General features: G+C 37.6%; 1 protein-coding gene across 1 annotated transcript in view; it reads left to right on the top strand.

The window, feature by feature from the left end:
• Positions 1-16,095, top strand: part of LOC129359787 (adhesion G protein-coupled receptor A3) — a 169,491-nt gene that overhangs the window by 120,452 nt on the left and 32,944 nt on the right. Inside the window, exon 15 of the mRNA XM_055029671.1 lies at positions 12,733-12,860. Coding sequence (XP_054885646.1) covers positions 12,733-12,860 — 128 coding nt within the window. The remainder of the gene's footprint in view (positions 1-12,732; positions 12,861-16,095) is intronic.

Raw genomic sequence — 16,095 nt, 5'->3', positions numbered from 1 at the left:
GAGTCTTGTGAATTTTGAAAGCAAAAGACAATGTGGTAAAAATCTGTACAGACATGGCATAAAACTATGAATGCTTGTTGATAGGATTTTTCTTGTCCAGAACATGTGGGTTAGCACAGTGCCGAAAATAAAAGATATGAGCAATGAACTCACTCTGTAGTTGCCATTTTTACAGCTCAAAAGGCTGATGGCTCACAGAAACCAGGTATTCTACAGTGGCAGTTAATATTTAAAAGTTGACATCTTTGAACAATAAATATCCAATCTAATCAAAGTCAAAGCGATGCAATACCTGGACGTTACAGGCCTCATTTGGCACACTACATGTTTAAGTTTATTACAAGACAGTTAGAAAATGTTGTACCAATATATCTTTTCATAAGGGGTAAAACAGAGACACTTTTCTAAAAGGATGTGGCTGCTTGAATTACATTTGCTGTGTCGAAGCTGAACAGCTACAAGATGTTGTCATTTTCTCTATTTCTGAGACGAGCTCAAAGTAGAGACGTTTATAAGAAACCTGGCTGTACTACGCAGAAATCTTGATGAACTGAAGCAGTATAATGAAGAACACCGGACCAAAGTTCCTCCACAGCGTCAGAACGAATGACGTCAGACAGAGAGCAACTACTAGGAGTGACTGCTGCTGAAAGTGGATCCACAATCTGTTGAATGATGGGATCAACTTAATCTTTCCCATCACTTGTATGTGCCTTCAGATGTCACTCAGCATTAAGAGCCAATATTTCTACAGTTACTAAACATTTTTATGGGAAGTCAAACCTTCCACACATAGGTAAGATATCTTATGGATAAAACAAAAATACTTATTAGTAGTCTAATTAAATCTTTTGCATGTTTACAGAGATGTTCAAAGCAAATTTCAATATGTAAAGTTTGAATGCTGCTTAAAGTGGGGATTGCGTATAATAATGTAAAGTCAAAAAAGTCTTTTGATGCAGGTACAGCTTCTCTTATGAAGTCAAAATTTTAAACAAAAGAAAGGGAGACTCAGCTATCTGATCACAATCTAATAGAAGTCTGTTTAAAATTTTAACATATGACATGTAATGAAAGGAAAGAGTTACATTACTTCAATCAGTGACTTCTGCAATATGAGCTCTTTAAATTGCTTCAAGTCCAGAATCCCAGCTGGGTGATGCCGGGGGATGATTAGGATTTGTGACAATCTAATTTGAAAAGAGGTTTAGTGTTTCTGAGGTGCAGCAGTGTACAGTAAGGTTTGCTTGACAGATGACAACAGAGATTCTTTCCAAAAGGAGCCAATTTCCCACTGGGTTTATGTGCAGTGTGTTTGGAGAGTGTCAGAGTAGATGAAGATTTGTGTGAAAGAAGTCAATTCCTCAGCCACCGATGCGTCTTTGTGCAGCGGTGTTTCAACCTCAAAGCCCCGACACCCCAAAAAAATCAAAAAATCGCCTCCTAAAAATCCCATTTCCAGCGGCTGAGGAATGATCTCCGGTACCAAAGGTGAAAGCTAATCTGGACGCAGAAATTTTCTCTTCACTCACTGTCCTGACAGTCCATGTTTGACTTAACAAATAAGCTAAACGAGATGCAAACATGTAAATTGGCTGCAACAGAGATTGAGCGTTCACTTAGATCTGAGTGGCACTGATGGCACCGCTGACGAATGGCAAGATAGAACTGGGCTGAGATTACCACAAGCAATCTGTAATCAGAAATGGAGGAAAATTGCATTGCGGTACAGGGATGCAGGGAATGGAAAAAAGACGGAGGGAGGGATTGAGCCAGACATACAGTACCATCCCAGATAAAGGGGTAATAATTTCTCTATTTGTCCTTCTTTCTATGTCTGTCTCGGTGGTGTTTGGCCATATAATGCCATCATTTTTCATCTCCTTATCTCCCCATCATTGTTTTTCATTGTTGTTCTTGTTTCAGTCCTGTTGGATCCCTCAGACAGCTTATTTTTCATGCATTAGTTTATCCTATCGCTGTCTGCTTGCAGTCCAGAGTTTTCTACACTTCTCTGGTGTTCAGAGTTACAGAAACAGAATCACAAGGCAGGTTTTTGTTGTTGTTTTTTTACTTTTACGGCCCCTACAACCTTTTACTGTATTGTGTGACTTTCTCTGCTAGATCAATACAAACTAGCTCAAAGCATTTTAGAAGATGGAGTAACACACATTTTTAAAGTTAAAATCTGAATGTATGGAATGCATTTGTATTTGTGATAAAATCAAATGCAACCAGTTGCTTCTATAGGTCACCTAATAGACTTAATCTGAATACAAGTCCAGCTGTTTTTTGAAGACGTTTTTGCAGGTTTTGTCATCATGAACACCGAGGAACAAGGTAGAAAGGCCTGGGATAAAGTTTAATGTATGATTTGGTTATAAAACAGGAGGTAAAGAAAACTGATATCATTCAAAAATGTAAATAGTATGCCGAACCTCAAACCTACAATAACATGGAGCTCCACCAAAGTTGACAAGTCTAGCAAGGAGACAAATAATCAGAGAGGCAGAATGTTGGTCCAAGTTGATTGGAAGGTGATTGGAGCCAAACAGAGGACAGAAAACAGATGAAGTCCTGAGACTGGGGTTGGGTTCACCATTCGGTACAACAACTCCTAATGTACAGCCAGCTACAAAGAGGTGGCTTAGATAAAAGCATATCTACTGTTAGAATGACATTTGCATTTTACACTAAGCAACAAAGTAAATCTGATTCATAATGTGTCAAGACTTGAACATTAATTAGCAAAAATTCTCTCCATCCATTCTGACAGAGCTGTTTTTCGGAAGATGAATTGGCAGGAACGTGGCTCTCTGATTGGGTAAAGCTGTCAGGAACATTCTCCAAGAAACGTCCTGTAATATCAGCAGAGGAAGGGCTGTGAAATTAGAATATCACGCTTTACATCACTTTTTGTTAAAAAAATGATCAATTATTGTCTTTCACTTTGGAAACAAGCATCACTGTTTGTGGTAGTAATTTAATTTAATTTCCCTTTGGGATGAATAAAGTATATCTGAATTGAATTTCAACAAAATGTGCCTGAGATATAAATACTATTGAAAAGCACTTTATTTTTATATTTTGTCTAAAATGATGTCAAGACCACATCGTTACACTCTTTCTTCTTCTTCTTCTTTTTTTTTTTAACAACAAAATATCTCATAATTGTGTAGTTTCTATGGTGATGGGGTCATCAAGGACCCAGCATTACATGTCTTTTTATGTATTGTGCCAGTTTAGAAGGACACTGCTGGATGTTCGCAGTGGTCATACAGAGAGAGCTCATGGAAATGGTGGACAGCAACAGATGTGTGTGAGCAAGAGACCTTTTTAAATCCACTGGGTGTGCACAGCAAAGAATCACATGCACAAGCCTAAGCTTATTTACCAGCTGAGACCTGAACAGCCAGCGAGCAGAGCATTGTGTTGGCTTTAGAGAGCCTGCTCTCTGCCGCGGCGTCTTTAAGCGTTAGCGGAGCAAAGCCTGCGGAACACGGCCCTATTCTCACGAACTGTTGAAATAAAAATGTCAGGTTTTCATTTAAGGTATTTAGCTGGTGAGTAGAGGGAAGGAGCTGCGGGCCAGAGTAATGTATGCTCCCTCTCTGTGTGCCGTGTCGGGGAGCTTGAAAGCAGAGCGTGAGCGGGATGTGTTAAAGGGGCCGCAGCACTTCTGCTGTTCGCGTGTGCTCTCGTTCACCCTGTTCTTTCATCTGAGCGCCTGACTGCCAGCGCATGTCCTGGTACATACATGTGAGCAAAGCCAGCAGCATCTATTTAGTCTTCCGTAGTGTGTGTAGCAACTGGAGGAGATGAGTCACCCTCTCAGACAACACCTACCTGCCCCTCTCTTACTCACACACACATGCAGGAAGGCCATGAAAGAGAGGGTTAGACTCCATCTGCTCTCTGGTCCCATGTTTAAAAGCAATCTTCTCTTTTATTTTTATTGATTTATATTCTTAGGTTGAGACGCTAGAAGATTTTCTTTTTCATTACATGGTAGAGTAGAATTGCTGCTTCAGTGACCTCCACATTAAACCAAGGTTGTTTTTTTTATTGTTTTTTTTTTCTTTTTTTTAAGGCTTGTCTTATATCGGTTCCAAAGTGGGGAATTTTGTGATTCTTGAAGTACAGAAACTAATGGATATAGTAAGATTTTTATTTGGCATGTGAGTCATTGCATCAGAGATGAAAATCTGGTTCTCAGGTCTTGATATCAAGTATAAAAATAAACAATAAAATGAAATACAACAATATACAAACTGCAATAAAGCAACATATTTTAAGGGAGTAGGGCAGGTTCAGAGTCTGCGATTCAGAGTGAAGTGATTATGGTGGAACTGTTCAACAGTCTGACTGCAGAAATCTACCAAGTTGCTGCAATGTGATTGTCTGAGCAGTTGTACAGATGTACCTATTAAAGTGGCCAGTGACTATCCATGTATAATCATTTAGTAATATTAAAACTAAAAATAACAAAACATTTTTGCTCATCAGTGAGTCATAATTTCTTTAGCACTTTCTGCAACGGTTATAAATACAAATTTAGCTTCTAATGCTTTAATGCCATAAATATTGTCTTTTTTTTCTTGTTGACCTTACACAAGTTTTGCTTGAACAGTTGCATTAAATGAAAAAGAAAAGTCTGTCATAAATAAATAATTGTCTATTTCAGAAAAACAAATGTTTTGGAACTACTACAGAAGAGTTTTTTTTGTTTTATTTTGTGTACAATGCCAATTATTTAAAAATGTTAAGAACGCAACCTCGTTATTGAGTGTAAAATGATGAAACAGAATAGAGATCCCTGTGAAAATATGAAGCAGCGGTTAGAGTGTGATCAGTTTGGGTTGTTCTAAGCATCCAATGTTTTGAACATGGGTGGAATTAGATGTCCTGGTTAAATAGTCTTTATGCACAAATAAGTTAGAAGAAGATGTTTTTATTTGTGATTATAGAAATTTCTTCTTCTTGTAGACATTTTTCTGCTTGTTAAATGGGAAAAGGGTCAGGGGTATTTGCCCACATGAATTATAAATTTGTACTTGTTTGCAAGCTTGAGCAAGTCATTCATTTATTAGTTGGTTCATTAAATATTGTGCTGTGTTAAAGAATATTTTAGATCCTTAGACTAATTTCAATCTCAAAGACAATCAGAGTTTTAAGCCCTCTCATGCAGTTTGAGAAAATCTATATCTCCAACAACTAATGCAGGATCTGGATCTTAAACTGTCGCATTGTGGTAAATAATGTTGTTTTGAGGCCATTTTTAACTAACATGTTAGTTGAAAATATGTTTGTTGACTAATAAACTTTAGTTTTGTACAGAACAATAAAAAACTGTCTTGGAACTGGAAGACATTTTAAATATCCAAAATAAAATGCATCCCAAAAACAAAAAATAAAAACAAATTAATCATCAGAATGGAAATGATTGAGCTTATTTTAATTTATTGTGCGATTAGTTAATTGCTTATTGCCACCTGCATGAGACATGGCCTGTGACATGATCTAAATCTGGCTGAAATATCTCCGAAACTCTCCAACTGAAGCGGTTCTGCCAAAGTCTTTCCACAGTGATCTAAAAGACTCGATGCCAGTTATCACAGATGCTCGCTAGTAGTTGGTGTCGCCATGCCTGGTACAACCAGTCATTAAATAAAAGGGGTGGTTACGTTTTTACTTAGTGAAAAGTGAAAGAAATATCAATTTTATTTTCCATCTAAAAAAAAAATTGTTTGAAAAACAGCCATTTCTGTTTATTCAGGGTATCATTGCTTGACAATAAAATGTTTTTGAATGAAGCGTGACAAAAAGACAAAGATAGAATAAATTTGTAAGGGAGCAAATACTTTTTTCATTGCACTCTATCTGCACGGCACAGCAGCCGCAGTTCCTTTTTATTGAAATTAAGCTTAATGTCAAATGCAACACTTCTAATCTGCGGCTCTGGAGAAATTAACTCTAATGAAACAATGTCCCTCTGATGTATGAAGAGATAAATACAGCAAGACCGATGTGTCTATGAATCAAATTACACTGCTCATCTGAAAGGGGTTCATCCTTTATTCCCTGGCTCGACTTCCTCATCATCTCAGTGTTTATGGATTTGATTGATGCGTGCTTGATTCTAGGTGATTTAATTATTTCCTTCGCAGTCATCTGTGTTTACCTCCATCGGTGAGGCGCTGATAGAAAACGTGACCACAGGTCATGCCTGCGAGCCACCAGGTGCGGCTGATGACCTGCAGTAATGGTGCATGGCCATTTTTCTGACTGTCGTCACTTTCAGACTGTTTTTTTTTAATTATTATTGTTTTGTTGTGTTTTTTGTGCTGCTACCGTCTTGTCTCTCTGTGTTTGCCAATATGTATAGGCAAGCCCGAGTGGGTTTGATTTGCAAGCTCGCGCCAGTTCTGTTCCAGAGTTGGCGTGGCCACTCAAAGATGATAAAATACATTGCTTGATAGAAACTTGGAGCCGACGAGCCACGGGCTGTTCACTGGAGGATTTTTAATTTTGTTTTCTCTCACTCTTCCCCTTTTATTTTCTTCCCTTACAGTTTGTGCACTCTTGCATGCACCAGCGTGATTACAATGGGAAAGGTGGAATGTTCTCTAGCTGACGGTTCTGGAATTTAAACGACAGCAGTTGCAAACAAAATCCTTTTAACATCTGGGAGGCACTTACTTGAGGGTTTTACAAGATGTGCAATTCATCATCTTCACCAATCATCATGTAAATCCAAGACATTCAGCCTTTAAGTGCTCACTGATCAGCAGTGTACTTGTCCCTTTGGATTTTGTGGGCTTGATAAAATTGCACCAACTGTGCCTGCAGGAGATTATGGATCAAGTTTAATTGACTCTGGTAATCTGATTTTGGCATGGAGACGGAGAATACTAGATTAAAGTTGTATCTCCAGCACAAACAAGGGATCAGTGCTGTGTTTAGTCACTCAGACTTGCGGACAGTTGAGGCATGTTTAGATATAACATGCCAGCTCCAATCCAGGATAAGTCTAAGCCAAACTGACCTGTGTGCTAATACAGTCGCCTGGCTGTAATGAATTGTAGTGTCAAAGGGCTTAGCCACATTAACCTGTCAGTCTAACGCAGTAATAAAGTGTTTACAGTACTGTGATGTAATATGATGGGAGTAATGATAATAGCATTAGAGGAGGAGCTACATGTGAAAGTGTTTTCTGCTGCTTTCAGCTGACATGCTGCTATTGGCTTTGGCTGTAAAAAATACAACAGGGAAGAGATGATCGGCGCACACTGCAAGCTAACACCAATAGCCTATCGATCATCACGACAGCCAAGTCAACAAGGGAGCTGCAGCTTCGCAATCTGGGTCAGCTGCACGACACAAATGTATCTATGAATAATTGGAAAAAAAAAAAAATATGTATCTGTAAATTTATCTGGGTGTACAGTTACTTCCAAAGGTGTCTCTGTCCTTTGACATTTTTGACATTTTCTTGTCTTACAGCCACAAACCTCAGTATATCTTGTTGTGACAGACCAACACTTTAATCTTGGTCTCTGCTGACCAGAGCTCTTGTTTCTGAGTATTTGCTCCGTCTCCTACGTGACTTTCAGCAAACTTTAAGCAGGGTGGCTCCATAAAGGCTGTACATGTGGAGCAAATTGTTAAATTTTCATCACAATAGACTCTCCCACCTGAGCTGCTAATATTTACAACCCCTCCAGAGTTACCAGGTGTGTCCTTCCAGTTTCTGTTATTACGATCTTTTGCCCAGTCTTTCAGTTTCAGACATTCTAGTGTAAGGGAGTGGGTGAAGGAAACTGCAGGTTCTGTCAGAAGCCTTTAATACCTAAGGTTAAAAATAATAAAGAACCCATCAATATTTTTGAAGTGAACGCATTTTGTAATCTTAGACTGTTTGTATGTGATTTCATGAAATGATATGCTTGGAATTAAACAACAAAATCAGATTAGCACCAAGGAATATTTCTTCAGCTTTTCTGGATACATTTTACATTGCTTGCATGTGGAAATGTTTCGACTACCTCGGTTGCAGACTCCATGTTTTGTTGGTTTTCAAGCTGATCGATATTCTATGTCTCGATGATGCATCGGATACTGCTGCTTGCAATGATTAAAGCGTGGGACATAGTTTTTAATTTCTAATGCCGTTTGTTCACTAATGTTCTAAAACAAACATAGAGCAGCTGGAATTTTACAGAGGTTCTAGAAAATGTAACACATTTTAAAGGATATTAATGTGTTTGCAGGACACTTGTGTGAATCTATGGATTCATTACTTTGGAGTGAAAATAAAATTCACAGGGGATATCACCAAATGGTAACCAGTAACAACTAGCAAAGTTGCGTGATAAATATAAGTTTTTTCATTCAAAAACAAGACTAGGCGGGTTTTTTTTATTATTATTATTTATTTTTATTAATTTTTTTATTCTGCCTCCTCATACAAAACCATGAAGGTCGGTGCTGGAGGTGGGTGAATGGGTGAATCAGTGCAGAAGATGCGGGATGCAATGCCAGGAGGACAATGTGAAAATCAATGCATTTTCTTTAAAGCCCGTCAAGTATGCGTTGTGTTGGTGCTGACAGAATCGAGAAGCGTGTTCAAAGCAAGATACAGAGAATAGTATTTTAAGTCGAGGGATTTATCTACTTGTGTACGCTGTCTGCCTCTGGAAAGTTTAACAGCAGCTTCAACATATGGGCTTTTGAGACTTTTATCCTATATGACTTTTTAAAAATTTAAGAACTTTTTAGCATATATGTGAAAACAAGCCTCTGCTTTTCCAGTCTGTGTTCCGTATGGGTATCACATTGTGCGGTCATCCTTCCTGGGCCTTTCTTCTGGGGCCTTTGGCTATTTGCCAAATGTCACAGCAAGATCACAAACACTGCTTCTGAGAGCCACATGTATAACAGATCAGCCTGTTCTCCTTTTAAACGCTTAGCTCTGAAAGAGTCCATCTGCAGACAGCCACCAACTCTTTTTATCCATCTTCCTTTCTTCCAGTTCTCCTCCATCCTATTCAGCTCTAAGGTCATTTTAAATTGCCTGTCACTGTTTTACTCTATGCAGAGCATTAAAATTAGAGCCACGTTCCAGGCTGCAGTTACCCAGTCTTAACCTGTGTATTATTCTATGTATTTTGGCTAAATTATAGTAAAATCTCAGTGATTTTCTAATTGGATACTTCAGATTTCTACACCTGCTATTCTAATATTTAGGGTTAATTAGGAGCTGAATTTACAAACCGTTTCATTACCGACTAGCTCTTGTTTCTTAATGCCAAATTAAGTGTTTTATCCATGTGTGGCCAATAACCAAAAACACAGTGTTTTATATTGATCATAAATTATTAGATTTGATTAAACTCAAATAAAGATAAAATAGCTGCAGGAAAATTTGTTAGTGATTATAAAGCAATTAAGAGATTTTCAGCTCTGCTTCCACTGAATCTACTCAGTAATGAAAAACAGACTCTTGAGTACTCTAACTTTCGGAAAAAATTGTTTTATGAATTTATGTAGCAAACACCACAGATACTGAGTTTCTCCTGCAGCTCTAACCCAGATGTCAGTTCATCTTTAAAAGTTCAGCTAGGTGGTGACATTATTCTTTTTTTTTATTATCTGTTAGAAAATAACACATTCTCACATGCTGCTGATCTATTAGGAGTTTAATAAGCACTCAATTTGCAGAACAGTTTCACATTATGTATTATAGTGTACTTATTAACATCCCTGGTAAAATCCTGTGAAAAGACTTCAAGTTCATTCCTGTGATAGTCCAGTTACATAATTTCACATTGAAGAATGCATAAAAGTTTGACTTTTAATTTAACTTTATTTAATTAAAATAAATCATGCGGTTGCAGCAGACAGAGGGAGCTGACCATTCCTCCTTGCTCTGTCTGTGATGGGATGTTTTAATTGTAATGAAAGAATAATTCCTGCTGTGGTAGAGACTAATGGGATCTTTGTCTGATATTAAGATTTGCAAAAATCTAAGAAAGACCAGAAAAAAGCAACGAGGGTCAATCGTTTTTTCAGAACACTATATCTATTTGCTACGTTTAGCTGCGTTTAGCAGTACGGCCCACACGTACTGCTGACTTTTATTTTTTGGGTTGAGCTGTGGTTAAAGACTCACTTGGTGACAGACTGACATTCTGAATTAACATTATAAGCTCAGTGATTATCACTTCACGTCCCTTGAAACCATTTGCCTTCTTCCATCTCACCTGAAGCCATTTTGTCAGAGCTGCCATCACTCACCATCATGTTTAATATCTCACGGTGTTTTAGCTCCGCTTGCTTTCAACAATGTAACAACTAATTTCTAATGAACGCTGTTTTTTTATGCCCTTCAGTGAATTTTATATTAATTTTTTTATACTATTATTTTTTTTTCTTATTATATAAATCTGGTAAACCTGAAACTCAGAAATTTTTGCCTTTTATCTTCTTTCCCTAATCAGAAGAAACTGAGCTATTTGAAGCCATTTACAGTTGGAATAGCTTTGTGGTATTGTGTTTTTTACCAAAACAACCATTTGCATTCTGGTTTTTCTTCGCTTCGATAAGCTTTCTGTTTGCTCACAGTGACTGTTCATTTGATTGCTGGCTGAAGTTGGAGTTTATAGCTTCTGTTTATTTATGTAGACAAATTTCACAACCAGAGTCCTATTGGGATGCTCTACAGAAAAAAGCAAATTGGGTTATTCAAATCCAGTGGCATACAGTCAAATGTTACAGTTCAGTTCAGTCAGACTTAATATATTGGCGGCTTACAGCATATCAGGATGTCAGACATTGAGAACATTTGTCAGTGTTGTGTTTTTACTGTGATCTGCACATATTTTGGCTAAGTTTGTGAAATCCATAATGCTAATACTTCAAATATAAATCCTGCAGTTTCTGTTTCTTAAGCATTGGTTGTCAAATCATTTTAATGCTATGAAAAGCTTTGTGAATCCTTTATAACATGTGAATGCTGTCCTCTCATTGCCATGGCATCCGCTGACAGTGGATAGGAAGCCTGTTGCAGCATTGTGTTTTATTTGCTTCATGATGACTCAGTCAATGTTTTCCACCATCATTATCACCCTTGTAATCAGATGTTGCTTTGAAAAACCTGCAGCGACCTTTGTGATCGTATAACCAGCTGTACTGACTGCAGACATTGAGTTGAATTTACACAGAGTACCTGTAAAATGCCTGTTCATTTATGCCTTGTATCTGTTATTTTGTTTTATTATTTAATGATATCCATATAAGACAATTTCAGTTATATTTGGATGGTTCTGTTTTAGGGCAGGGTTTCTGGTTTCTGGTCAGTACCTCCTCCATCCTCAGTGATGTAAAACTGGCTTCACTGTAGAAAGTGACTCTGATTTTCCAATTGTTTTCATTTTATGGCAGTTTTTTTTTCAGCCATTTTTCATGTACAGTTTTGGTTTAAACTTGGAACAAAACAATCATCTGAAGAACTTATGAGGTGTTTTAGGAAGCGTGAGATAAACAATTCTTGTTTTTAAATGTATTTGAAATTGCTTTATGTAATCATTTTACTCTGAAAAAAAAAAGTTGGTCTTAATGCATCAGGTTTGCATCCTGAATGGATGTAAACTTAAAACCATGAGTGAATTTCTATATATATGTGGCAATATGTTACAATATGTCTTTTTGGGACTAAACTATTTTTACAGGATATATTGTTTTAAAATCTAGGGCTTAAAAGATCTGCTGAATGGATTAGGATTCAGGATGGATTTATAATCCCAACAATCAGCAGTCGACTTTAGAACAGTGCTGGTAAAAGCTCTGAGTCAGGTCACAACCCCTCACAGGTCCAGACAGGCTCATCGGCCTTTTGGATAAACACGGTGAGGGAATCTCCCACTGGGCTCGTTTCTGAGACAATGATAGAGCCAGACAGCTTGTATGTGGATCACTCTCTGAGACACAAAGTCACACCGAGCTGGCGGGGCTTATGGAGATAAGGTGCACTTTATTTAGCAACTTCAACATGATGGAGCCAAAAATCACGACATCACTCTTCATTTTGCCTTGGTCTCTGCCAGACAGTGCATTGACTGGTACAGGGTGTGAGTGTGGATTGTTTTCAAAGGCCCCATTTTGTTCGTGTGTAGATCTAAAGCTGACAGGAACTCTTACAAAGAACTTTGCATCCTTAGAGATTTAAGCTGTGACGCTCACAGTTTGTGCCACAACTGAACGGCATTTTTGCAACATTTATTTCACATTCATTGTATTATATTTTCTCTCCCTATTTGCTTTCTTTAATCTATTTTTGGTCCAGAATTTTTCTGCTGGCAGCCCAGGAAGCTTATAATATTTTTGCATTCAGTCATTCTGCCAAACATTGTCAGCTTAATGCCTGAAATGTTGAATGTAAATGCAGAGGGAAGACTATTCGCTCGACACGGTTGTTTCTCCTTTGTAGGGATTTGGACAGCATTCTAACTCAGAGACATTTTCTCGACATTTATTTGTGTTTTGCTCACATATCTCATCAGAGCACTATGCAGTGAATCCTAGGAGCTCATTATGTATCATTATGTATTTTTGGGGGGGGGAGCTGATTTTCCAAAGTGCTTTCATTTTTCACCTCAAGTTTTTACTGACTGATGGTTTTCCATGGCACTGATAGTGACAATGTTTTTTCTTGTTTGTATTTCTGTGCTTCAGGATTTGAAGAAGGTGCTTTCTTTCCCCCCTTACCCTGGGGAGTTTTTGCACCCGGTCGTGTATGCCTGCACGGCGGTCATGTTGCTCTGCCTCTTCGCCTCCATCATCACCTACATAGTGCACCACAGGTAAGAGGAAATCTCAGAAACTGGATAACACGCCTGCTACATTCAAGGTTTAATCCTCGTCAGCCTGGCATACGGAAATTTAAATTCACAGTCATTAACTCCACCTCAGCGTTTGGACAAGCGGGCAGACTGTTACATAATCTCCTAATTTCTCACCTTTTTTCCACCCTCATGGTGGTTTGTGACTCCTCTGCCTCAGATCCTGGGCTCACTGGGGTGTGAGTCAGATGCTTTAGGCTGCTTTTAAGCCCTACAATCTGTCTAAGAAGATATAAAACATGTACACATTAGTGTCTGTGGTAAAGCATGTGTTTTAGTCCATCATAAGACAAACACGTGCCCCCAACGGATTTGTCAGTAGGTAAAGAGGCCACCTTTGTTGCTTTATATCAGAACGTGGTGAGAACAGAGAAGCGGGCATTTCTAGGGATTTAGTGTAGTGTACCTTCAGCCTTTTTTAAGCTTATAAAATACAAGTTTTTTATAAGAGAATATTGTTTAAGTCACTTTGCTAATCGCTATGGTTTATATCATAAGATGTTGAACTTTTTTGGCAGTTGAGATATATCCTGTTGAATTAGGAAACAAATTTGTTAGCAACAGAAATAAAAATATTAAAGAAACAACAGCTATAAGTGCATTACTGCTCAAATTCAATTAACATTTTACTTGACACTGAATGTATTATTTTGGTACTGGAAGTCCAATGAGATATTAGTGTGACCCTTTTTTGATGTTACATCTAAATATATCTGCTAAACATCTGATTTTTGAACAAGGTGAGAAATTGTGCGACTAGTTTCATCAACAAGTTTCCAGGTTTTAGGCTACTGGTGTTATGCTTACTGTACATCAGTGACCCATATTTTGAGAACTGCTCAAACCACAATTTTAACGTACGTTTGGCAAGAAAAAAAACAAAAAAAAACATCAGTTGCTGTTTAGGCTAGAAACAAAAAAAAAAAAAGTCCATATTTTAAGATGATGGCAGATTTTATGTTTTGCACACACAGAGTTAGAGGGGATTTTCCTTCAATGTAGCTCACATTAACAAACTCTTCCACCTCCTCCACACCTCCCACTAGGCTCTCCCTAACACTAAAACACATCTCTGTTTAGTAACACTTCAGTATCACTCCAGCAGACTGACAGGATCCAAGCCGTGAAGCGCTGGGACCGGGTGTTAAATGGGCAGAATGCAAGACAGTTCAGTGATAGACACAGCATGGAATGGGAGCTCATGTAGAAATATATTTACCCACAATGATGTGTGTATTGCCTTCTTTTTTGAACAACAAGATATTTCAGGACAGAATTTGTGATTATTGGTGAACGTAAGATGTTTGAGCAAAGGGAAATTCACAGCAGTTGGTATAATTTCCTTAAACCCGAAATCCTTTGAAAGCAACTGACACGATTTACATCAAAAGTGTTCACAGTCAGGACAAATTAACAAATACTTAAATCAGACTGCAGCAGTCAGAGAAATTTTCCCATACTTCACAGTTTACATACCAGCATATTTAGAGACTTTACAAATCAAACTATGCTGAGTTAAATGTGAACACCTGGTGTTTGCAGAGGTTAGGGACCATAGCCACCCACAAGTAGCTGAAACCAACAAATACTTGAGACTTATTCTAAGAATGCATTCATCTGCTTATTTAATAGTTCAAACACAAAATATACCATAATATGCATTAATATGTATAGTGAAATGGTCCAGCCATAGAAACTAAACTTTGGAGTTACTTCAACAGAAAATGAATCTGCGCAAAGTGAACTATGATTAAGTGGGAGTCCACTAATGTTGTAACTCATGTTAAGGTTAAATTATTTGTCTTAATCACTAAGATCTATGTAATTTCCTACTTCACAGAGGAGAATAATGTTCATATGATAAACATGACATTTCAGCTTAAACCGAATGGTTGGATTTCAAGGACGCTCTAATAGAATCAAGCTTGATCAGGAATTGCACTTATGTGTTTTATTGATGAGATAAAGAAATAAACAAGCATTAACCATGAAGTTAAAAAATGTCTGAAGGAACTTAGTGGTCAAAATAATTGTTGATGTTTCAGAGAAAAGGGAGGAGTGAGTCATCCTGGCCACTGCTGGACCGCCACAATAAATCTGATAAGAAAACCGATAAGAAAAAAGACCTAACACACTTTTTCTCTTATTTGAAACTCCAAAAGTAGTTTTGCTTTTTCTTTCTGTCACTGTCTCTGAATGTGAATTAGACTGCCAGAAGAAACTTCATCTTCGTGTTTTTACAGTCTGTTCTCTGTCAGACGCTTTAAAGCCACATCGTTTTCACTTTTTGTATCTTTTATTACTTCATTCGGCTGCAGCTGCCTCCTGGCAAAGTTCACTGATGAAGGTGTCTGTAAGGAAAGAATCTTCATTACTTGTGAATTTTTTTCTGCCTTAGGGGTTTTAACTTTGTTTAAAAAAAAGCAGCAAAAAACAACATTTAAAAATAATTAAATTCATTTAGCGTGTTGTCCAGCCTTGGGTAGCAGCAGTGAAATCAGACCTCAGTTTAAACTGTGCTAATCTTCTTACAGTAATTGTGTCAACTTCTGCAGCTTCTAAGTTGCTGCTGCCTGCAAATTATTTTGAAATTATTATCACAGGTTTTGATTAGCAACAGGAGTCAAATTCAACTGTGGCAATCTCTTTGACCGTACATACCACCATGTGCTTTTTTTTGTGGCTTTTTTATTATTTGATTTATCAACAGTGCTTAGTAAAAGTATTCATCGCCTTGAGCTTTTTCAGAGTTTGTCACTTTAGGCCAGAAACCTCAATATATTTCACTAGGGTTTGTAGACATAAAGTGGAACATGGTTATGAAGTGGAAGGAAAATGATACATAATTTTTTATTTTATTTTATGTTTGGTGTAAACTAAGCAAAAAAGAGTGGTATGTTCTTGTTTTCAGTCAGTGCTTTGAATAGCCATCTTTCAGTGCTGTTACAGTTTTTAGGAAATATCTGTAGGACTGTTCTGACTGGTTTGTTTTCTGTTTCTATTTGCAAAATAGCTCAAGCTCAGTCAAATTTGTTGAAGAGCATCCCTGGAAATTATATTCCAAACATCGCCATAGTTTCTCAGATTGATTTAAATTTTCCCTTAGCAAACCTGCTTTGACCTGATCCATCCAGTTGTAGCTCTGACTGTAAGTTCAGAGTTGATTTCCTGTTGGAAGGTGAACATCTTCACCATC

The sequence above is a fragment of the Poeciliopsis prolifica genome, unplaced genomic scaffold (genome assembly GCF_027474105.1).
Source record: "Poeciliopsis prolifica strain line A6 unplaced genomic scaffold, Auburn_PproV2 SCAFFOLD005, whole genome shotgun sequence".
Classification (NCBI taxonomy): domain Eukaryota; kingdom Metazoa; phylum Chordata; class Actinopteri; order Cyprinodontiformes; family Poeciliidae; genus Poeciliopsis; species Poeciliopsis prolifica.
This window is presented reverse-complemented; position numbering and strand designations above follow the sequence as displayed.